A 24,738-nucleotide genomic window follows, 5' to 3' on the forward strand; every position below is an offset into this window, starting at 1 on the left:
GGTTATGACATGTGTATTGTCGATTGTCACCATCCGCCCGCGGTAATGTACGTGTCAATTATGTTGTAAATTGATCAGTCTCTTTTATAACCATAATCCCTTTATTCTTGAGTAATTAAACCTGGGAATCTTTAATTGTCGGTGTAATCTAAGCCTTTGCTTCTTTTTATAAATATAAAGGAAAGTATGAGCTGAAACACATTTGCTGATATCCAATAGTCCTTAATTATCACAAAATTAAAGGTACCTCAAGATACCTGAATTATAATTCAACTGTAATAACTCAAAGTAAGTCGATAATTTAAAAAACTTATTTAATGTTTTTTACAACTTGTTTGTGTCATTTCAATATGTCTACTCAAAAACAACCAACGATTTTCAAATTTCCAAAACGGAATTTCGAGACAAAAAATCCCGAAGTACGTTCTTTCAACCCACATGATCCCTATTGTTGTGTCGCTTGCTAAAAAGCACAAAGTGCGACATATAGAGATAATTTCTCTATCTTCTGTCTGTCTGACACAACTTTTATCCTCAGGATACCACCTCCCATATCCACCTCCTCCGCTGCCCCAATGTCAATTTGCTTCCGACCCCCCTGTAACTGCGAAAAACTGCAAAACTACCGATAAAAAAAAGCAAAAAAAGATTTAACAAATCAAACAAGTACTCATCATTTACACCTTTCAAAAAGCAATATTTAACAAACTAACCAACACACTTATTAAACATATCAACCAAGTACTCATCATTAACACGCTTATTCACTTATAATCAAGAGAAAATTCCAACAAACAGACCGCCAATCTATAACCGCTGTAATCAATTAAGTTTTAACGACAAAGGTGTAACACAATATAGGGCCGAATAAGCCTGGTCGATTTGGGGCCGAATAAGCTTGGGGCCGAATTAGCCTGGAATATCGGACTGGGCCGAAAAAGCTTGGGGCCGAAAAAGCCTGCTACCGATTGCCTCCCTTGAGAAGTGCTCTTCAATAGACGAGGTAGGCAACGGAGGAATTTGAGCAAAACAATGCTGAAAACAGGCTTAAACTCTATTATTTGACACCGACATCTCGTCCAACATAGAAAAATTTCTCAAGTATTAAAAATAAAGCAATTATATAGCTGTAAACATTATGTATTACGAATGTCTTTTGTTTGTTTTGTACCCAACTCGAACATGTTCGGATATGTAACTTCGGAAATTTGACGCCGTCGTATTGTTTAACAAATTGTACAAACAACGTATTGAAAGCCTATATTCTTCGAATTATTCAAGATATTTATTTATTTTAGCTTGTAATCACTTCCATTGTAATTCAAACCATCGGTACACACTCTATTGATGTTAAAATGAGTTTTACTTTTGGTTTTGAATTTCACCTTGTGTCTTTTGTGACCTAAATTTGTTAGAGAACATGTACATTCTAAAGGACATGTTAGTTTATGTGAAGTTTATGAATTCAAAATAGTTTTCATTTAAGATTGTGTTGTGTTTCATCAGCTGTATGTCACTTTCATAAATCAAGATATTAATGATTATGATGTCAATTAATGTATGGCACATAATAAAACATGTGCCTTTTTAGATGTATGTTTATTGTGGCAGATGTTGCTGAATGTTTGTGCTCTACACATCAATGAAAACCTATTCAATTTATAAAACAGGTTCCCCAATGTAGAAGAAAATGGAAGGAACGAAGGAGCCTGAGTTGACACAAGCCGTGAGAATTGTTCTCAAATACGAAATTCAGTCTTTGGTATGTAATTTTCTCCAAGACAAGTCTTGATCTCAACATGAAATTGAATAAGTAACATTCCTAGTGAGCTGTTTGTTGCATAATGCTCCAGAAAAGATCTTTATATAAAAAATTTAGCATTAAAAGCACATCGAAACTATGGCACAATTGGTCATTGTCAGGGCTAGCGCTGGCCCAAAAAATGTTTGAGCCACCGAGATCTAGGGGGGTGCGGGGGCATGCCCCCCACGGAAATTTTTTGGATCCTAGATTGTCTGTGGTGCGTTTTGGGCCTATTGCCAACCAGTTTTTGTTTGTTTGGAATAACAATATATACAATAGATTTTTAACCAGGTTTTCCGAAGGAAAAAACTGGTTATTAGATTGGCGAATGCGGGCGGGCTGGCTGGCTGGCGGGCTGGCGGAATAAGCTTGTCCGGGCCATAACTATGTCGTTCATTGTCAGATTTTAAAATCATTTGGCACATTTGTTCACCATCATTGGACGGTGTGTCGCGCGAAATAATTACGTCGATATCTCCAAGGTCACACTTTGAGTTCAAAGGTCAAAAATGGCCATAAATGAGCTTGTCCGAGCCATAACTATGTCGTTCATCGTCAGATTTTAAAATCATTTGGCACATTTGTTCACCATCATTGGACGGTGTGTCGCGCGAAATAATTACGTCGATATCTCCAAGGTCAAGGTCACACTTTGAGTTCAAAGGTCAAAAATGGCCATAAATGAGCTTGTCCTGGCCATAACTATGTCATTCATTGTGAGATTTTAAAATCATTTGGCACATTTGTTCACCATCATGGGACGGTGTGTCCCACGAAAGAATCTCGTCAATATCTCCAATGTCAAGGTCGCCACGACTAAAAATAGATTTAAAAAAAAAAAAAACTTAAAAAGGGGGTTAATTTTTTTTGGTCATTTCAAAAGTTCAGTTTGAGTTTTCTCCCTTTATCAGATTTTTTTTTCACAATGAAAACCTGGTTTTGTGACAATTTTGTCCCTTGTTCATATTTCTTTTAATGACAACAAGCACGTGTCACATACCATAATATACATCACATCACAATTTTCATAGTTATAGAGATATTTTCATACAGCACATTTTTAACAACATGATGAATGGCATGTAAAATAAATACATAGTCAATCTGCATATATACATATAGTTAGACTATAGCATTTCAAAGTAATTTCAAATGAAAATTCCTCTCATCTTCAAAATCTTACCTTTAGACTTTGCATGTTTCGTCACCAGTCTTTTTTCAGGATATTGCAACCTACAGTGAACGTGATGGAAGTCTGCACCTCAATGCATAGGTCACAGTACATTGTTATTGATTTATTCTCAAAGCGAAGCCAAATATTATCAACTTTCCATGACTCTTGGAATGACCTAGTTTTTTGTGTTTAATTTTTTTTTTTTTGTTCACTCAGTTTCGTCCAAAGGACGCTTTAAGGTTAAAGAAGTCATGTTAGCGACTGTACGGACAAAGTGGTTACTTCCATTTATATATTAGACGACATGAATTACTCTTCCTTTGCGTTACAAATTCCTAACTTTAATTAAACTTTAATTGCAATTAAACCGCGCATGTTTTTACGTTTTCCTTTGATTAAAATACTCCCTGTTAGTCAGCATAGTGTGTGAGTAAAACGATCAAATTAATTAATTATCACCTTTTCATTTCAATCGAAAATCCGCAAAAAGTTGTAACATCAACGACATAGAAATAATTATTTAATTATCACTCTTTAATTTAGATCGATAGTCAGCTTGGAAATTATTAATTTATTGTCACTCTTATTTTCATTTTTAATCTTATAATACGACATTTGCGACCGGCCGCTATTTTGTCTGCAGACGACAATATAAACTGTGTATTCAAAGCTCCACCCATTTTTACGTTTCATTCAACAACGTCATTTCATGTGTAAGCAAGCTCAGTTTTGATTGGCCAGCTACCATGTGCGTTTCAATAACAATAAGGTCAAGCGATGTCTTGATACAGGTGCAGACCGGTTTCCGTTCACTGTTCAAATTGCGAATACTTTAATTGAAACAAAGAGAAAACCAGTTTCGGGTTAAAATGGCGGCTGTTTTCAATGAAATTTTACGAGATTTTAGCATTTTCGCAAATCGGATTTTTCTTGAGCCAAATTCTCAATATTTTCGCAAATGGCTCAAGTGGCAAACGACAGCGCGAGCCCTGATTGTCTGCTCGGGTATTACTTAAATGTACCTTGGGTACTCTTAAGTATACTTAAATGAACCTTGGGTACAGAAAATATACAAACACATACTGGCCAATTTAGATTGTACCCGAGTTTTATTCCCACCCAAAATATGATGTCTTAAAACACCCTATGGAATACCAAACAAAATTCTCTTTAAACAAAACCTAGCTCAACATTCTTTTTTGAGTACGAGTATTGATATGATAGAGGCCATTTGTCAAAATATTGACATCAAAATGAACATCAATAATTTGAAAAGCGACAACGCCCAATTAAGCGTTAAAATTACAGGTATGTTTAATTATATTTTCCACAACTGGGATTTAAGTAATTTAAGAGTATCTGGGGTACATTTAAGTAGTACTAGAGCCAACAATGACCAATCAAGCGAAACTATGCCCAGTGCATACGGAAATGAATGTAGAATGTTGGTATGTATTTTTAAATAATTAAGCTGTGAAACCACTTACACTTATTGCTTAATATATTATTTAGGTCAACATTTTTATTTGAAGGGAATGCTTAACAAAATAAATTCAATTATTAAACAAGATTATGCAGAAAAAAGTTGGATATATTTTAATATGTGACATCTATGCTTATTATGTGTTCATGTCCCTTACAGTTAGTTAATCTGTACATGCTGAAAACTAAATTTATTTTTGTTATAATATGTTATTAATTAGGTTATTAGGTTAAATAAATTCCAGAGATTTTTTGGGGAAAAAGTACAGGTACCAGCCCAATTTGGAAAAATTTGCACGAAAAACACTGAAACTATTTTAAAATTGATAAATAAGTGCTGGCAAGTTATCAACAATATTTTTACATAGGATCAAGCCATATAGCTGCATAAGGAAACTAACTGAATGTTGCATTTTATTTTAAAAACAACAAACCTTCAATAGGGAATTTTTTGGACAGAAATTGGAAAATTTGTATTTTTTCCCAATTAGGAAAGTGGCGTTTTCCTGTACTTTACAAAGAGGGAAAAAAATGACTGAAGTGTATTTGATTAGAACTATAGTAACCATAAATGTCCATAAGGAATTCTAAAATTGACAGTCTTTCTACATTCTTTCTACATAATCCATTTTGTTACTCATCATGTGCAATTAAGTGATTGGGTTGCAACATAATATGTCGATGAACTTTTTGTTTAGCTGAGTAGGCTGTCTGACACTGGGGAAGAATACATCGTTCTGACTGCCAGCACAGACAATCTCACGTGCGGCCATATCGGCTCCCAGAAGGGGGAAGGCTTCATACAGACTTCTGGTCTGCAGAGTGTGAAACGAGAATTCCTTGATTTCTGTGCAGGTATACATTAAACCCTTTACCACTTAGAAACGTTTTTGACGAATATGTAGTCCCTTAGAAAGTTACATTTAATTAAAGACCTTTCTTACTATATTCAAGTTTTAAAGGCTTCATTTCCAACCCTTTGTTACTGATGAGCAGCAAAAAGCATAAAACCTGAACAGACTGCAAGTTACTCGCAGGCTGTTCTGGTTTTATGCTGGTTGCAAAAGCCATTTTCACTTTGCTTTTTATGGGGTAAAGGGTTAAACTGAATTGATGACAAGTAGCAAACAGTGATTTTAAAAAATACTTTTGAGAAAAGATTTTTAATTGTTCTTATAAAGTTACATGACCTGGAAAGTCTTTCTTTCAGTAGAAATAGTTTTTAAGTCAGTAAAATATGTTGTGTTTGCCATAAGAGCATTTGTGCTAAATGGCATTATTTCAAAGAACTATCCATAAACAACTATTTGTGTTAATATGAGTTTGTGTCATTTCTCATGCCTCAGCGATTTTATTTGAAAAGTACACAACTTCCTTGGCCTGAAGCTGTATTATTTCTGTATAATTGTCTCTAATTGAAGTATAAATTTAAGGGAAAAATAATATAGGTAAAATCTATAGCCCGAAATATGGGGGTGTACAGTCTTTCCGAAATAACGTAGGTCCTCGGATTTTTCCGATAATTTGGAAAATCTGGAAATGATTCTAATGTTGCCGGACCTCGTGTCCGGTAATAAAATTATGGCGAAATTTAGAATGCCATCAGCTATTTCCAGATAAGTTTCAAGGCAAAAGTGGGAATTAACCGAGTTATTTATGAATACTCCAATCATGTAAAACATGTTTTCATTGGTTGCATTTCTTGAATGACGTACGTGCATATATGGTATCCAAAGATTTTTGCTGCGTCGGCAATGCAAATTACACACTACGTCATCACTATATGAGTAGATTCGCAAAGGGAGAGAATAGATACCATATACTTTTGGTTCCCGTTATATCCGATTAATTCGTAAGCAAGCACAGCATTAACACAGGTCATTGTGATCTTCCCGCGATCTGTCAACACCTAAACAGGAGTTTGAAGCGATCTGACAATCTCTATACAGGAGTTCGAAGGAAAACAGAGTATCCAGATATATAACTGGTGATTTTGTTTTCATTTTATTTTTGAATATCTTAAAACGTTTTAATTAAAATTTGGTGAAGGAGCCAAACCAAACTCTCATGATGATCAAACTCAGCACTGCAGATGTAACAGAATATGGCCCTTCAACAGCTGTAGACAAATGGCTGTTAAGATTCGATGGTTTTATGTAAAATTAAATATTTAATGAGGTATTTACGTAACAAACTCACACCTACATACAGGACCAACAAAGTTTTCTACCATAAGTAAAAAAAATATCCAAATAATTCACTCAAAAGCATTGGGATTGACTTTAAGACTAGTATAATATTATAAGGTATGCTAGCCTACAACAGCTTAGCAAAAAGATTAAGTATTGTATGCTCATGATACAGGGAGATGGTCTTCGTCGACTTAATTATTAGCGCCCACCCAAGGCTATGCCTGATGGGTATCCAACAAAAGAAGATTAGTCAGAGGATGTGTCTTCAGTAGAGGATTCAGATATCCAAGATGAAGGGACAAATGCTAAAGAAATCTTGGCAATTCTGAATGATTTAATGCATGATTTGTATATTAATCTGACAATATCAAATTATTATTAAAAATGTCATCTTTGTCTTTCGTGGTCATTTTTTACTTTTTGGGCCTGAAATAATCAGTCTGGGCCGGAAATGACTGCATGATTATAGGACCTCATGGCCGGCAATAAATTATAATTTTGGGAAGGACTGGGTGTACATGCTTACGTATTGCGTGATGACACAAGGTAACAGAGGGATGCAAGTTTATTAGAGATTTCACACTGTCTTGAAATTATGTTTCCAATTTTTGTTTATTGATAGATCTTTGATTATTGTAATAAGATGTGTAATTACTAAAAGTGACTAACCGCAAAACTAAAAAACTGTCAACATTAAGTATTTATTTCAGTGATTTGTCATGAATGTACAGTTTTAATATAGGAAGTCATTGCTATTTGGTTATTTATATTTGATTGACACATGAACTGTTAACATATCAATTATTATGTATGTCTGGCCACTAATTTATATATTGTTCTTTACGTTGTCCAAGGCATGGTGATACCTATTACTAGGAGAATTAAGTCTATAAAGACTAATCACAAAATTGGAATCACTGAGTTAATACAAATTCTTTAATTTCAGGTCACAAAGCTGAAACCAAACCAACAGCTAAGCCTCGACCTGTGCAAGTGCCCATCCACCAAATCAAGTCACATCGACGAAAGTCAACACCTCGATGTAGAATACAAAACCCTCAATCTTCAGAGCCCCCTCGGTGCCTTGAACCCAACCTTTCAAGGCCCCTGCCCAGCCCACTACCCAAAGAATCCCATATGGCCAATGAAAGTGGCTTCCTGTCGCAGGCTGGTGACGAGGAATCCCCATGTGCCTTAGATTTGAGTGATAAGGGCAGTCATTTTGCGTACACATTTGATGGAACGCCAGGCGCTCCCGTGCATAATCACACTAACGGCCTGGTGGGTGGCACCATGTCAGGCTTTGTGTACGAGCAGTCAAATCTTAAGCAGGAATCCTCTGAGGGCAATTTGTTTGTGCCTGATTGGAACAAGATGAAACATGATGGCGTTGCTGGGCAAGGTAATGATGCTGATGTAAAAGCAGAATTCCCACTTTCTGCTGCTGATGAGGAAGTAAAAAAAGAAGAACCTATAGATGAAGATGCTGCCCTGTCTACTGAACAAATTGCTGAACAGATGGCGGCTGCCACTGCCCTTGTTCACCATGGTCTAGCTTTCCAAAGATCACCACTGAAACCAAAGTCAACAAACCGAAGAAAGCCAAGAAAGGCTCCAATAAAGATCAGCAGAATATTTCACGAAGCACCCGACTCATTCTTAGGAATGACCGAAGAAAGTATTGCTGAGTCAGGGTTAGGTCTGGTGCCTGAATTAATAAACCAGGGACTCCTTACTACCGATAAAAAGCCCGGAAACACTCTGGTGAGTTTGACTAACGGGCTGAACGAAAGAGGTAAGTCCACTCGCCCGGGTCTTTTGGACATGAAAAGCGCCTTTGAAGAGATTGGTAACATGGCAAAATGCCTTATATGCAACAAGATCCTAGCGAATAAGAACAACCGCACATTCCACTGGAGATCCCATGTTGGGGACAAGCGTTACACGTGTGACATCTGCAACAAAGCCTTTACCCACCCTTCCAATATGCGATCTCATCGGAAAATCCACACAGATGAGAAACCTTTCCCGTGCGATTTGTGCGACCGACGTTTTCGTCGTCGTGACTACCTGGTCCAGCATTTAGAGAGGTTCCACTATAACCCGAAACAGGAACTTTCCATGGAAAACCCCATTTCGGCTGGGGGTTCTGAGAGCAATAGCAACTGAAGGCAAAAATGTTACTTTTGTGGTTAAAGATGATCAAATTGTTGTTGTTTAAATCTCAAATATATTAATCGGAAATTAAAATCAGGAATTCATTAATTTTCATTCAATATCATGTGACTTCTACAGGAAAGATTTCAGAAGGGAAATCGAGTGGGAATTTTTGGAATATAAAATGAAATGGACTGATGCAATTTCATTAAAAAAAAATTCATTGCAAAGTATGAAAGATACAGTTTCTAAATTAATTGTTGGTCCAAAGTTTAGACCAGTGTAAGAAGCATTTTGAAGATATGGATTTTTTTCAAAAATGCCTTTTCTGTTACATTCCTTATGAAATTTTGTGATAAAATGCTTCTGTAAGCATTTATAAAAAAACAGTTGAAAAAGAGTCTTTTGTAAAAGGGCTGATATTTTTATTCAGCTGGTGACCATTATTATTTAGTGAAATGATCATTTAACAATAATCAGATCAAGTATTGTTGCTTGTCATTTTTATTATTACATTATAGACTGGTGACAATGTGTTACCTTAATCAAACAGAAACATAAACATTTATATATTTTGTAGATGATTTATTTCTTGTTGCCATAGAACATTTGTACAGTATTGCATAGATTTGGAAATCGTGTGCCTAATATGTATAGAGACGTTTGGAATTGCTAGTCTAGATTTACTAATTTGTAACTTGATTTTTTGTTTATATCTGTCAATAGAATATTGTTTTGTTATTTGTTTGAAAGTTTGTACCATAAGATTGATATGTGTGGGTCGTGTGTTAGAACTCAGAATTTCAGATGTTATTATTTTACTTTATGGTTGTGACAATCATTTATAAGTCCCATAGTCTATTGTTGGTTATTTGGTCTTGGCCCGTATTCACAAAGGTCCTAAGAAAAATTCTAACTTAAGATGTTCTTAATAGGGATTTTTTCAATATGAAATCCAATTTTTTCTGTTACCATAGGACTAAATAAATAAAAATGTGATTGATGTGAAATCCAATGCTTTGTGATACAAAATGATTTATTATTTTAGCAAAATATACTTGTTTAGAACAATATATATAATATATATATATATATAAGAAATCCTTTGTACAAGGCATGAGGCAGTTTAGGGATTTAAGTAAATTCCCTGTGAAACTTTGTGAATAGGTGCTGGTGTACCAAAGTAATTGAGGCTCAAACTTTATATTATGTATCATGCATGCACCAAATATGTGCAGGTTGTAAATGGCAGAACAGTTAAAAACATGTGATTAACGTCTTAAACATGTTGGAAACAAGAAATGAGAATGTTGTACTTTAAACATTCATTTATCAACTAAAATAAAGCAAAGCGAAAATGACAGGGTTTTTCAGGACTAAATACACTTTTACTTACTTTACAGGGTCTTGCAGGGTTTTGTAGGGACAAACTGTTTATATTTTTTACCGGCCTAGGTTATATAGATGCTTAAAATTGGAATGATCATAAGTGTGACTTTTTTTTGTATTCAAACAATATTGGTTCGCAAGGAGCAATGATTTATATTTGTGTGTATTGTTAGAGAAGATTTTGAGAAGTACATGCAGTTGTTATTTGCTATTCGTTTTGAACTTGTAAATTAAGTATGTTATCACTAAAATAGTTTAACATTTCTATTAATTAAACTAAATTAATTAACTTAGGTATTCAGCATGCCCCGATTAAAAAAAGCTTCTAATTTACATACTTTTTAAGTCATAGTACTGGACGTGGCTTACAATTTTTTTTTTTTGCAATCACTAATTAGCTCAGATTGTTGTCTCATAATATTTGTTACTTTTCTTTGACATTCATGTTACATGTAACTCCCTATGCAAAGTTTCCAGTATTTGTATTGATAGCTATTTGCAATCGCTACTTTTCTGGGTTCATAATTGCCAAAAATACATTTTTTGTAATGAAATGTAATGAAAACATTCACATGTCAGAATTAACTGCTGAATGAACGCTAGTGCTGAGAAAAATGTGCTCATTTACATTGAATGGTTGTTACTGTGCATGCATTGTTTAACCATGGCTAATGTTCCAATAACAACTACTTTTTTTAGTGTTCTCATATAATTTAATGTATTCCAATATAATGAGAGTATTATTATATCAAAAACGGTATTTAATACAATGAAAAGAAAACACTAGTGCTGAGAAAAAATGTGCTCATTTTATTGTATTTACTGTGCTGTTTATATTATGTTTTGTGAATTTAAATATACAATCTCATGTGGAAAGCATATAAAGTTTTTTGCCTATGTTTGTATTTACATTTAACTAGTCCCATCATAACAATATTTATTAATGTATCACAATGAGTAAGCCAACGCAATATGCCAAAAAAATCAATTTATGAGAGAAAAGCAAGGTATATGGTGCACAAATATCAAACAAAACCGTTAGTTTTATACACAGGCCTTGAAATGTACCTCTAACATTTAAAAAGGCTACACAATATTTTTACCACCAATATACATTACCTTCTTATTCTATGTCTGTTATTCTATGCCTTAAAAACATTATCTGATTTTCATGTACTACAGTGCACTTGCTGATTGTCATATATTTCAGAACACTTGCTGATTGTCATGCACTGCAGTACACTTGCTGATTTTTGTCAAGCACTGTAGTAAAGTTGCTGATTTTCATGCACTGCAGTACACTTGCTTATTTTGCGCTGCAGTACACTTGCTGATTGTAGTGCACTGCAGTACACTTGCTGATTGTCATGCACTGCAGTACACTTGCTGATTGACATGCACTCAGTACACTTGCTGATTGCCATGCACTGCAGTACACTTGCTGATTGACATGCACTGCAGTACAGTTGCTGATTGTCATGCACTGCAGTACCCTTGCTGATTTTCATTCACTGCAGTACACTTGCTCATTGGCATGCACTGCAGTACACTTTCTTATTGGCTTGCACTACAGTACACTTGCTGATTTTCATGCACTGCAGTACAGTTGCTGATTGGCTTGCACTACAGTACACTTGCTGATTTTCATGCACTGCAGTACAGTTGCTGATTGGCTTGCACTACAGTACACTTGCTGATTTTCATGCACTGCAGTACAGTTGCTGATTGGCTTGCACTACAGTACACTTGCTGATTTTCATGCACTACAGTACACTTGCTGATTTTCATGCACTGCAGTACAGTTGCTGATTGGCATGCACTGCAGTACAGTTGCTGATTGGCTTGCACTACAGTACACTTTCTTATTGGCTTGCACTACAGTACACTTTCTTATTGTCATGCACTACAGTACACTTGCTGATTGTCATGCACTGCAGTACACTTGCTGATTGGCATGCACTGCAGTACACTTTCTTTTTGTCATGCACTACAGTACACTTTCTTATTGGCTTGCACTACAGTACACTTTCTTATTGTCATGCACTACAGTACACTTGCTGATTGTCATGCACTGCAGTACACTTGCTGATTGGCATGCACTGCAGTACACTTTCTTTTTGTCATGCACTACAGTACACTTGCTGATTGGCATGCACTGCAGTACACTTTCTTATTGGCTTGCAATACAGTACACTTTTTTATTGGCTTGCACTACAGTACACTTGCTGATTGTCATGCACTGCAGTACACTTGCTGATTGGCATGCACTGCAGTACACTTTCTTTTTGTCATGCACTACAATACACTTGCTGATTTGATGTTATATTCTTAACCAGGGGCTATGTACCTGAAGTATCTCAGGAAAATAATAAATATAGAAGTCATTTTGAAAAATATCACATACATGTTTGCTTGTGAGACATCAACATGTTATATTTAAAATACTGTACAACAAAAGTATCCAATTAAACTTGACCTCTCATATACAAACTGTTTAACATACATTTATATATCAATATATATCAATGTCCCAACCAAATATTTGTTTATTTTCCAGAAAATATTTTTTTATTAACAAAATATCAACATTGATGCACCAGCCTTTAGTGTACAAGTCCACCAAACTTCCAATCACAGGAGGGCAAATAATTTGAAAACCCTGTCAGTATGTCAATGATTTAACTGCATGTCAACCCAGTTTAACCCTTTCAGTGCGGGAACCGAATTTTGAAGGCCTTTGCAAACAGTTTGGATCCTGATGAGACGCCACAGAACGTGGCGTCTCATCAGGAACCAAACTCTTTGCTATTCTGATAGTATTCTTTGAAAAAAATCGAAGAAAATGCTAATTTTAGAAATTCAGCAGACAACATTTTAGCAGAAGACAAATTACCCAGCATGCAAAGGGTTAAAAATTAGTACCATGTTGCTGCTAAATGCAGATCAATATGTCATGTCATTCAATATACGTCCCTTTAATTATGGCAGCATTACTATTTGATGGTTGTGAACAGATTTTGATGTATGATTTGTAAGTTATTTCATATCAATATAATTGAGGTAGTTTTGCTAGTGAAATGTTGCTTATGTGTTTTTGTTTATTGTTAAACATGCATTTCTACAATCAAACTTTTTAAAAATGTTTTGTCTACATTTTGATATGCATTCCATTTGCTCCAAAATCCAAACATGCTGTATTCAGCGTTTTACATATATTTCTGTCACAAAATGGCTCAGTTTTGTTGATTTCTTATGTTAATTTATGTTTTGTTTTGTAAATTGTGTTGTGTTATTAATTTTGTACTTGGAAAGTCTTTTTTGACATTATGTAACAAAACAATGTTCCCATCAGTTGTAAAATGAATTTATTTTTTATTTTAATTATGTCTATTTGTTATGATGAATTTGTAAACCTATCTTAATTTATTTAAAGATCAATTTTGTATTGTCTGTATGCTGAACACTCTTGATAATGATAACCATTTTTACCCTCACCTTTGTTATGCAAAAAGTCAAAATAGAGCAGATAATAGTGATTTTTTTTGTTAGTCATACTCTTGTACATGTGTGTTATTTTCAACAGTAAAAGTCTTTTTAATTCTTGCATGTTATGTCAATGCTAGAGCCTTCTTCAAAACCTAGACCACCTTAATTGTTTTCTTGTAAACAATTTTCATTAATAACCGTAAGATTTGTCTATATGGTTTTTTTTCTGTAGTGAAATTAGAGAACTAGTTGTATGTTCTTATTATATTTCAATTAACAAGAGCTGTGCTCTGTGAAAAAGGGGTTTAATGCATGTGCGTAAAGTGTCATCCCAGATTAGCCTGTGCAGTCTGCACAGGCTAATCAGTGATGACACTTTCCGCCTAAACTGGATTTTTGCTAAGAAAAGACTTTCCATAAAGGAAAAATACCATAAAAGCGAAAAGTGTTGTCCCTGATTAGCCTGTGAGGACTGCACATGCTAATCTGGGACGGCACTTTATGCACATGCATTAACCCCCTTTTTCACAGAGCATGGCTCATTTGTATTCAGTCTTATGCAGATTGTTAGAAGCACTAGAATATTGAGCAGTTTTTTTTTCTCACCCAGAATGCGTGGGAATATTTATATGGTAAGCATGCACAATAAGAAGAAAGTTTAAAAACCGATTTAAAAGTGTTTAATTCGATAAAAAAATCTATCTCTTGAAATACATAATAATTTTGTTAGTTTTTATTGCTTGCCAGGTTTAGTTCAGACTGTACTGAGATACTTAAAACAGTATTCACAAACAATTGTAAGTAAATGCCTTAAAATGATCACCGAAGTATTAAAAAAACACACTCAATTCATTATTTGGTTAGATTATTTGTTCTGTAAATTATTTAGTGATTCTGATTTAAGGGTATACCAGTGATTTTGCAATGAAACTTTTTATACATTTAAAAGTTTTAAGAATGGGGAGTTTACAAAACAAACTAATATTCCTCGAGAATACTACCATCGCATCCTTAAGGATTTTGGTAACCTTCACTTTGCAAGTGCAAAATATTCATTAATGACAATCTATCTATATATCTTAAAATTCAGAAATATTTAGTGTTAGTCAAGCCTTCCATTTGTAATCACCAGTGTAGCATAATTTAAGCCATTTTGTGGCTTTTGAGTTTTGAGGAGATTTATCACTTACTGTAAAAGTTATTTTCAACCATGATGCCATAGATATTGGGAAATGTATAAACTGTATAGTAATTATGCAAATGTTGTACCGGTACAATCAAAACCCTGTTTGCCATATGCGATTTGTGATTTTCTTTCATAGCATTATATATTCATGTTATTATAGCAAAGTAGCTTTATATAATTATGTTTATGTGTTAGTGTTTGTGTTGGTTTTTATGTCCCCCACTATAGTAGTGGGGGACATATTGTTTTTGCCCTGTCTGTTGGTTGGTCTGTTGGTTGGTTGGTTTGCGCCAACTTTAACTTTTGCAATAACTTTTGCTATATTGAATATAGCAACTTGATATTTGGCATGCATGTGTATCTCATGGAGCTGCATATTTTGAGTGGTGAAAGGTCAAGGTCATCCTTCAAGGTCAGAGGTCAAATATATGTGGCCCAAATCGCTTATTTTATTGAAGATAGCAACTTGATATTTGGCATGCATGAGTATCTCATGGAGCTGCACAATTTGAGTGGTGAAAGGTCAAAGTCATCCTTCAAGGTCAGAGGTCAAATATATTTAATCCAAATCGCTTATTTTATGAATACTTTTGCAATATTGAAGATAGCAACTTGATATTTGGCATGCATGTGTATCTCATGGAGCTGCACATTTTGAGTAATGAAAGGTCAAGGTTATCCTTCAAGGTCAAATATATGGGTCAAAATTGCTCATGTAATGTCACTTCTGCAATATTGGAGCTAGCAATTTTATAATTGAAATGCATGTGTATCTCATGGAGCTGCACATTTTGAGTGGTGAATGGTCAAGGTCATCCTTCAAGGTCAGAGGTCAAATATATGTGGCCCAAATCGCTTATTTTATGAATACCTTTGAAATATTGAAGATAGCAACTTGATATTTGGCATGCATGTGTATCTCGTGGAGCTGCACATTTTGAGTAATGAAAGGTCAAGGTCATCTTTCAAGGTCAAATATATGGGTCAAAATTGCTCATGTAATGTCACTTCTGCAATATTGGAGCTAGCAATTTTATATTTGAAATGCATGTGTATCTCATGGAGCTGCACATTTTGAGTGGTGAAAGGTCAAGGTCATCCTTCAAGGTCAAAGGTCAAATATATGTGGCTCAAATCGCTTATTTTATGAATACTTTTGAAATATTGAAGATAGCAACTTGATATTTGGCATGCATGTGTATCTCATGGAGCTGCACAATTTGAGTGGTGAAAGGTCAAGGTCATCCTTCAAGTCAGAGGTCAAATATATGTGGTCCAAATCGCTTATTTTATGAATACTTTTGCAATATTGAAGATAGCAACTTAGTATTTGGCATGCATGTGTATCTCATTGAGCTGCACATTTTGAGTGGTGAAAGGTCAATGTCATCCTTCAAGGTCAAATATATGGGTCAAAATTTCTCATGTAATGTCACTTCTGCAATATTGAAGCTAGCAATTGCATATTTGAAATGCATGTGTATCTAATGAAGCTGCACATTTTGAGTGGTGAAGGGTCAAGGTCAAGATCATCCTTCAAGGTCAAACATCATATAGGGGGTCATTGTGTTTCACAAACGCATCTTGTTGATAATAGAAGTTTAAATAATACAAACCTTTATTTCAAGCTGTGACCTTTTATTTTGTATCCATTACTTGTGAAAACATGACTTGTGTACTGCTGAACGGGGGCGGGGGGGGGGGGGTGGTGGCTTTTTCTATTACAGTCATGATTTTTGTTTTGTAATGATTGCCTGCATGCAGATTTATGTGTTATTTAAGTTAATTTCTTTCAAACAATTTTTAATTTATGAGACACTGTTGGGGGCTCCATATAAAACAGTTTTTCTTAAAATAATTCATTATTTCACTTTTGAAATTTTCACACGTCATTGCTTTAATAAATACAAACCAAGGGGGCTATTGCAAAATAGGCTTAATGCATGTTTATGAAGTAGAAATGTTACTTTTTTATTTTTCAGTAAAGAACTGCATTTGCTTATCTGGGAAATTCTGGACGCACATGCATTAAGCCCAGTTTTCTAAGATACCCGCACAAATATATTTGACATTTGTGATTGACGATTTTAGGCTTTTCATACTAACAGTCCTTATGTGTAGATCTCCGCAAAAGTCTTAATCGTTATATTTGCCTTATCTTAGTGAAACCCAGTTTAATGTTGTGTTTATATAGTAAATTTTATGGACTGATCAAACATAATTGTTTACAATAATTTATTTTACCTGAAGAACAAAGTGCATGGTATTGATATGGTTTCGTTTCACATTTATTGACAGCCTAGCCAATAAAACTGATATTTAAACAATAATGTGACACCCAGTGTGGAAAAAAAATGTATGTATCGGAAATATGTTTAAGTTAGCTGCTTGTTTTGTTTGTGTTTGGTCCAAAATTAATTGATATAAGAAAATCTTATTTTTTACACAATACCATGTTATCATCCTATGAACATGATTAATATTCATTAGAATTAGCTGTAATCCAATCATTATGTATTTGTCCAGTTTTGAACATGTTTTCTTTGTATTGCACTGAAGTACAAGCGGTTATTTTGATTTACAACATTAAAAACCATCACCTTAGATACGCACTTGTCTGATTGTAAAATATCTTATATAGTTTGAATGTTCTCAAATGATTTATTGTCAAGACATACAGTATTAATCTAGAGAAAACAACATTTTACATACATTTAATTTACTCCACTGTTTATAAATCAAGAAAAGTTATTGTAGTGAGCATGTGTACACTTTAATAGTACAAGGAAAACACTGTTGTCGGGCTGGTTCAAAAGAGTTCTTTATGCAAATCTGTTGAAATGAGTCATAATAATGAACTAATCGTTGTTATTTTGAAATTTAAATGTATAGTTTATTTTGTTCGTTCGGTTTATATGTAGACGGAAAAAAGTTGACCTGTTTGCTTGAAACATTTTTGTGTACAATGTTCATCTTATCGCAAGTACTTGATATATAAAAATAATTGCTATATTTTGTATCTCAAATTTAAGGTGACATACCATTCGGTACAATTAAAAAGGAAGAGTCATTTAAATAAGACCAGTAAATTTAGAGACATTGTTGTGAATAAATTCTATTAACATCAGAAAGAATATTGATTGAACTTAAACATGTAAATGACATTGGAAAATGTGTACAATATTGTATTGCAATTTATTTCACTCGTTCTATTTTTGGTCGTAGATTTAAAGCCATTTGAAGATCATGCATCATTTGAAAGTTAAAACTTCAGATTTTTGTAGAATCTGTAGCATATTTTCTAACATACATGGCGGATATGTAAATTGGCGGGTTTGAACAGTTGTTAACTAGATTTCATTATATGCAAATTATTAAGTATATGCAAATTGAATTGAATTTACATTTATGTTGTTCAAATTGCAAGGACAATCTGTAAGCTGTGTTGTTAACAGTCATGTGTGTATTAATAATATTAGGCTAGACTTTCCGTGCACTGTTCATAGCCAGAATATGAGGGCCAAAATATGGTTGTGATTAAGTTTTGATCTAATAATGTTTGTTTCTTGAATAATTTCCTGTGTACCTGCTCATTGTTTTACACGTTTTAAAGCGTCCACACAATATGTACACTTACACCACTGTCATTGTCTTGATAATCAGTATACGGCGTGATTATATTGTCCAGAAATAATCCTGGTACTTTGTTTAACCCGGATTTGTCATTCCAGTTTTTGTGATAACGGAGTTCACTTGAGAAAAGAATCACATGTTTTTTTGTTTTATTATGTTTTTTTTTATTATTTTTGATACTAACATAGAAGTAATGTGATTTCAATAAAATTGGAATTGGACGAAACGTTCTGGGTTTTTTTCACGTTCATCAGTTCATGCTAGACTAGACGAAGGTTTCCAGACGCCTAGATGAGCGTATAGGGCTACCATGGCTCTAAAGTGCTGTAATGCCGCCTGTGGCTACGTTACTCTTTCAGTCAGGCTGGTTAAATTGGACACGAAAAACGCGTCTCGTACATCAGCGATACTCGGTATCCGTGTGAGTGTAAACGATATCCGCGGTTCTCTTGTATTATTATTCTGTCATTACATTCTTGTCACGGTGATTAAACTCAACATAACAATACCTCTCGCCAATTATCGATACTTAGAACTCAGTTGAGCGCGTCTTGATACTTCATCTCTTGCATCGAACTTTTGTGTATTTGGTCACCATGAAACGCTTCTCGCCCATATGCGATACCTTGTACTCAAGTTAGCGCATTTGGGAACTTTATCGGAATAATCTATCGGTCATCGTAAAATGCCATTTTTAACACTAATGTTATCCAACTGTGCTTGTTTGAAAATTAATGCTGCTTTAAGTAGGTTATGTCGAATACTATCAAGTACACTTCATTCTTGGAACATTATAATAGGGTAGGTTATGTCGAAAACGAACAATAGTACTACTCCCTTGAAATATCAGAATAAGGTAGGTTATGTCCAATACTATCAATTACCTTAATTTCTTGGAATATCAGAACAGGTTAGGTTATGTCGAATACTATCAATAACACTAATTTCTTGGAATGTCACAATTGGGTAGGTCATGTCAAATACTACCAATTACACTACTTTCTTGGAACATAAGAATAGAGTAGGTTATGTCGAATACTATCAACTACACTTCTTTCTTGGAATATCAGAATAAAATAGGCTATGTCGAATATTATCAATTACATTACTTTATTGGAATGTCAGAATATGGTAGGTTATGTCGAATACTATCAATTAAGCAACTCTCTTGGAATGTCAGAATAGTGTAGGTTATGTCGAATACTGTGAATTACACTACTTTCTTGGAATGTAAGAATAGGGTAGGATATGTCGAATACTATCAATTACACTACATTATTGCGATGTCAGAATAGTGTAGGTTATGTCGAATACTATCAACTACACTTCTTTATTGAAATGTCAGGATATGGTAGGTTATTGTCGAATACTATAAATAACACTACTTTGTTGGAATGTCAGAATAAAGTTGGTTATGTCGAATACTATCGATTAAACTACTTTGTTGGAATGTCAGAACAAGTAGGTTTTGTCGAAAACTATCAATTAAACTACTTTCTTAGAATGTCAGAACAGGGTAGGTTATGTCGAATACCATCAATTACAATACTTTCTTGGAATATAAGAGTAGGAAAGGTTATGTCCAGAAGTATCAATTACATAAATTTCTCGAATAATCAGAATATAGTAGGTTATATCGAATACTATTAATTACACTACTTTCTTGGAATGCCAGAACAGGGTAGGTTATGTCGAATACTATCAATTGCACTACTTTCATGGAATGTCAGAATAGGGTAGGTTATGTCGAATTCTATCAATTGCACTACTTTCTTGGGATGTCAGAATAGGTATCCATTCAGTTTGTATCGTTGACAACTTGGAAACAAACGCACGTCTTGTCTAGATTTTAGAAAGTATTCGATGCTATGAGATGGCAAATCGAAAAGAAGACTGGAATTGCTCGAAATATGAGCGTAATAATCGTTTGGTTGACTGTGTGGCAACTTCGAACCCACCTCATGCCTATTGGTTGGAATGTGAAAATATACGAGTTTGTTATGTTGGCAATTTTGTTTAAACACTAAATTATTTTGTATGGGACGTTGTTTGTAACATGTATATTGGCAATGGGCACATATAAGCTTGCAGATTGCTTTGAAATTTAACAAATATGCGACTCGCAAGAACTATGACAATGAAACCGGTTTGTTCGTTTTGTTGAAAAAAAAATTGAATAAATATGCCTCCTGCTATGAATATGAATTCACCTTTCAATATTCGCAAATAAACCAAAACGCGCGACTTTCTTTGAAAATTAGAAATGAGTTTAGTCCGTATTTTTTGCAACGTTGAACAAGATGGGACTTTCTATGTATGAATATACTATTGAGTTAAGTGCGTTATTTTGGCAACTTTGATTAAGCCTATGACTTGCTATGTATGAATACACAAAAAAGTTTAGATCGTTATGTTGACAAGTTTAAACAGGCATTCTAGTAATATTAAGCTCAGTTCAGCTCCTTATGTTGGCAACTAAGATTATCCATGCGATTTGTGCTGAAATGTAAACGGTCTTACGCGCATGGTAACATGCTGAACGTTTTTCTTTCCTTCTGAATTTTAAAGACAACGTGGCATAATCAGTACTGAATTCTGGAACATGATAAACGCGCACACAAAGAGTGGAAGATAATTTATTGTCATCTAAATATAAACATAATGTATAACTATATTTGACTCGTTAAACATGTACACGTATTATTATATACATTAAAACATGTAAACAAAGAAAATAACTTTTAAAGCCACACACCTTGCCTCTGACTTTGAAATGAAATAAATGTTTATCAGTACATATAGATGCAATTTGAAAGTGTTCAAAATTGTCATTAATTATATAGACTTCTAAGCAATTAATTTATTATTTTTCAAACGGTACCGCTTTTAAACCCGAAAGTAGGATTTCTAGACGTATACTTCTATTTCGACAAACGCGATTATTTTTAAGTTTTAAAGCGCAAAAAAGATGGATTTCTACCTTGTAACCACCAGATATATTCTAATTGGCATAGATAAAATTAGATCTATAGCTATAGCCTAGTTAGCAAGTAATTTATTATTTTTCAAACGGTACCGCTTTTAAAACCGAAAGTAGGATTTCTAGACGTATTCGTCCTTTTCGATGAACGTTTTAAAGCGCATACAAAACGAATTTCTACCTTGCAACCACCAGATATATTCTAATTGGCATAGATAAAATATGTTTCTTATTTATACTTAAATTTACTATGCCAAATTAGGTGTGTGGCTTTTAACTGATGTAAAAAAATATAGATGTGCTAGAATTGTTTAATGAGATTCGGTGCGTTAGCACCGCTGATTTCGTGAAAGTGTAATGTTTACATATTTTACAAAAAATGCGTCACTTTATTAAAATATTTAACCTGAATATTAATACACCGGTATGCTGCCTAAAACAATTTGATTTCGGAAATAAACACACAATGAAACGTTGAATGCAATAGCAATGTACAGGTAATATCGGCATTTAACTTGGCACTTTAAAATATTGAACAGAAACATATTAGCAAAATAAAAACACAAACAATCAACCGCATTGAATATAATTCAAAGAAGTTCACGGCGTTGTACAAAACAGCATATATATTGTTCCAATGGCGTATAATTTTTTATTCAAAATTTGACATGTAATAAAAATGATTTTTTCCTAACTTAAACATAACAAACTTCATCGAAAACGTACTTTTTTTTCGAGAATTCGGGACCATACAGTCACTATTACGGTTATCTTTTATTTTTAGTTATTGTGTTCGCACCTTGATCTACATTCATCAATATGAAAGCTATATATATTATATACGATGATAAATATGGAATTAAATGCAAGTATTGTCTACTGATAGACTTTTTACATTCTTATTAATGTACAAAAACACGTTGTAAAGTGAGTGCGTATTCCCGTTGAACTGATAGTTTAAGTTTTAAGAAGCAGTGCTAGTATTAAAAGTTGATTTTTTATAATCTATACGAGCCAAACTAATTGTATTAGTAACTTATTATACATTAATAATAAAGAAAACGAATGCATACTTGAACAATAAATTGTTTCAAAATATTTATCTTTATATGCAATTTTAATCTTAATTTTTACGTTATCATAAAAACGAATAAACATTGAAAAAAGAAACTTTACAATAATGAGTACACGACGTTGAATCTATCATGAATAGTTACTAAGTAAAACGAAGTTAAATGGTTGCCATGACAGTGTAACGGGATATGACGTCATGAGCGAAATACATCAGGTCAGATGCAACGGAAATGGATCAACTTTCTTTCCACGCAAGCTGTGGCATGCCGTGTACCTTGAAATTCCAGCCCATCGCCCTGCGAACAAATGCGTACAATTAAGCAGAGTTTTGTTTGTTTCCACCAAATCGATCACGCCAATAACAAATTGGTCTAGTATATGCACAGCTATGGGCAAAAAAGGATACTCGAAATTATACCTGATCAAGAAAGAATTTACTATCGACCACAATGTGGTCACCATAAGGGGAAGTAACTGCTCTACCGGAAGTACTACCTGAGATTATCGGCCATCTTAATTTGCTTGTCCATCATCTCTCGCTCGTGCTTCCTTTGTAACTCCTTGTCCCTGAGTAACTCCTCCTCCCTGAAAAGCAAACAAGCGTCGTTTTAGGAAAACAGGGCTTAAGGACTTTCCGCTTAATTTTATTTTCGTGAAGAAGAGACCTCTTTTAGACGAAAAATTCCATGAAAGCGAAAAGTGTCGTCCCTGATTACCCTGTGCGGACTGCACAAGCTAGTCCGGGATGCCACTTGAAAAACATGCATTAAGCCCAATGTTCCCGAATGCGGCTCAAGGAATTACTTCAGGCAAGCGAACCATGTCCTCATTCTAGTAAAGGAAAAGTTTCAGTCGAGTAAAGAACAAGCTTCCGTCATGTCAAAGAAATATTAAAGAATGGAAAACGAAAAATAGGCAAGCTTCAGTCATATAAACAAAGGCTTTCATCATGTAATAGAATATATTTATGGTAAAATAAACTATCAGCTTCAGTCCAGCAAAAGAATAACTTCGGTGATCTGACTACCCATCAGATCACTCTGTAGTAAAGATAGGTACAACACAAAGCCGTTTCATTCAAGCACAATATATCAGTATTGCTTCATTCAAGTTTTAGTAGAAGAAAACTATAGTCAAGTGTTTGTCTCACAATTAAGTAAAATTTCATCAAAGCAAGGTAAAAGTAAAACAAATTTTAGTTTAACACGGGCTGTACCCGGATAACCCTTAACAAAAGTTTAACCCTGACGCAAGTCAAACATGGCGACGGGACATACTGCATTGCATTTTAAAATAATTATCATTGTATTTTTGGACATGTGGTTATGTTGTAATATCTGTCGACATTTATCAATATAGTATTTGTGTTAACGAATAATATGTTACATCGAGCAGCCAGTATTTTGTAGATCGGAACAATGAAGAACTTGCAATTTAAATATTTGTAAAGCAACTTTGTAATAGTCCTTAAATGAAAAGTTTGCATGCACTGAATGAACCGTGTACATTTAATTTTTATCCCACTGCATATGCAAACAAAAGACACTTCAGCAAGCATACTGTGAGAAAATGGGTAAAAAGCGCAAATGAAGTCTAAGCGACGTCCCTGATAAGCCTGTGCGGACTGTTTCATTTTAAAATTTGTGAAATTGTAGTGTGGGCTGTGAAATGTTGAGTTGTTGTATTGATACAAATGATAAAGTAACTGCAAATTCAATGCTTGACGACAGTATGTGAAGAAACAGACTGAACATTGCGTACAAAAAATGCACAATAGCATCACACTCAAAGCTCGAACTATAGTAACGGAGTATTAGAGTTGTATTGAAAACCCTAATGCATGGATTGTTGAGTGCTTGCGTGATATTTGTTATTATAAGTATAAATACAAATATATGCACATAGTTACTGTGGTAAAATGAAAATAAATCTAAATAATTATGCACTGCCATACTTGGGAGACACTTTTTGACAATGCACGAGCTAAAACATAAATGTCATGCGAAAATGGGGTTTATGCCGTATGCGGCCAGCGTGGCTCATAACCAGCTACCCTGTCCGCTATAAAGTCAAGCAAGGTCTCGTGGTCTTATTGGCGGACTGGATAGCTCCTGACCTGACTGTGCAATTGTAAAGGCTTTTCTATAGCTACGTTGGCCCTTTTTGGCCCAAGACCCATTT

The 24,738-nt window shown here is 34.3% G+C and overlaps 2 protein-coding genes and 1 long non-coding RNA gene across 13 annotated transcripts in view; 2 read left to right on the forward strand and 1 right to left on the reverse strand.

The window, feature by feature from the left end:
- LOC127837048 (uncharacterized) overlaps window positions 1–18,729 on the forward strand; it is a 28,021-nt gene extending 9,292 nt beyond the window's left edge. The window contains exon 2 of the long non-coding RNA XR_008029068.1: window positions 15,264–18,729. This is a non-coding gene — a long non-coding RNA (uncharacterized LOC127837048). The remainder of the gene's footprint in view (window positions 1–15,263) is intronic.
- LOC127837044 (zinc finger protein with KRAB and SCAN domains 1-like) lies at window positions 951–18,729 on the forward strand. 11 transcript variants are annotated; one of them, XR_008029061.1, is made up of 5 exons: window positions 951–1,003; window positions 1,671–1,762; window positions 5,159–5,315; window positions 7,599–15,984; window positions 16,130–18,729. XR_008029061.1 is itself a non-coding variant. In XM_052363808.1 (4 exons), exons 2-4 carry the CDS (start codon window positions 1,691–1,693, stop codon window positions 8,819–8,821), a joined length of 1,452 nt encoding a protein of 483 aa, XP_052219768.1. In that variant the 5' UTR covers window positions 951–1,003; window positions 1,671–1,690; the 3' UTR covers window positions 8,822–18,729. The 11 variants fall into 11 exon arrangements, 4 of the variants coding, with proteins under 4 accessions (XP_052219768.1, XP_052219769.1, XP_052219771.1 ...); XR_008029062.1 differs by having other exon boundaries at window positions 7,599–15,964; window positions 16,393–18,729; XR_008029065.1 differs by having other exon boundaries at window positions 7,599–15,557; window positions 15,841–18,729.
- A 2,394-nt stretch (window positions 18,730–21,123) lies between these two features.
- Window positions 21,124–24,738, reverse strand: part of LOC127839066 (uncharacterized) — an 8,414-nt gene continuing 4,799 nt past the window's right edge. The window contains exons 3-4 of the mRNA XM_052367233.1: window positions 23,053–23,142; window positions 21,124–22,853 (exon numbers count right to left, since the gene is read on the reverse strand). Of these exons, the coding sequence (XP_052223193.1) occupies window positions 22,793–22,853; window positions 23,053–23,142 (151 nt within the window). The 3' untranslated portion in view covers window positions 21,124–22,792. The remainder of the gene's footprint in view (window positions 22,854–23,052; window positions 23,143–24,738) is intronic.

The sequence above is a fragment of the Dreissena polymorpha genome, chromosome 7 (genome assembly GCF_020536995.1).
Source record: "Dreissena polymorpha isolate Duluth1 chromosome 7, UMN_Dpol_1.0, whole genome shotgun sequence".
NCBI classification, from domain to species: Eukaryota; Metazoa; Mollusca; class Bivalvia; order Myida; family Dreissenidae; genus Dreissena; species Dreissena polymorpha.

Coding starts and splice junctions, on each gene's coding strand:
- LOC127837044 (XM_052363808.1), top strand. CDS start 1,691: ATGGAAGGAACGAAGGAGCCTGAGTTGACACAAGCCGTGAGAATTGTT. Junction 1,763..5,158: donor AATACGAAATTCAGTCTTTG/GTATGTAATTTT, acceptor CTTTTTGTTTAG/CTGAGTAGGCTGTCTGACAC. Junction 5,316..7,598: donor ATTCCTTGATTTCTGTGCAG/GTATACATTAAA, acceptor CTTTAATTTCAG/GTCACAAAGCTGAAACCAAA.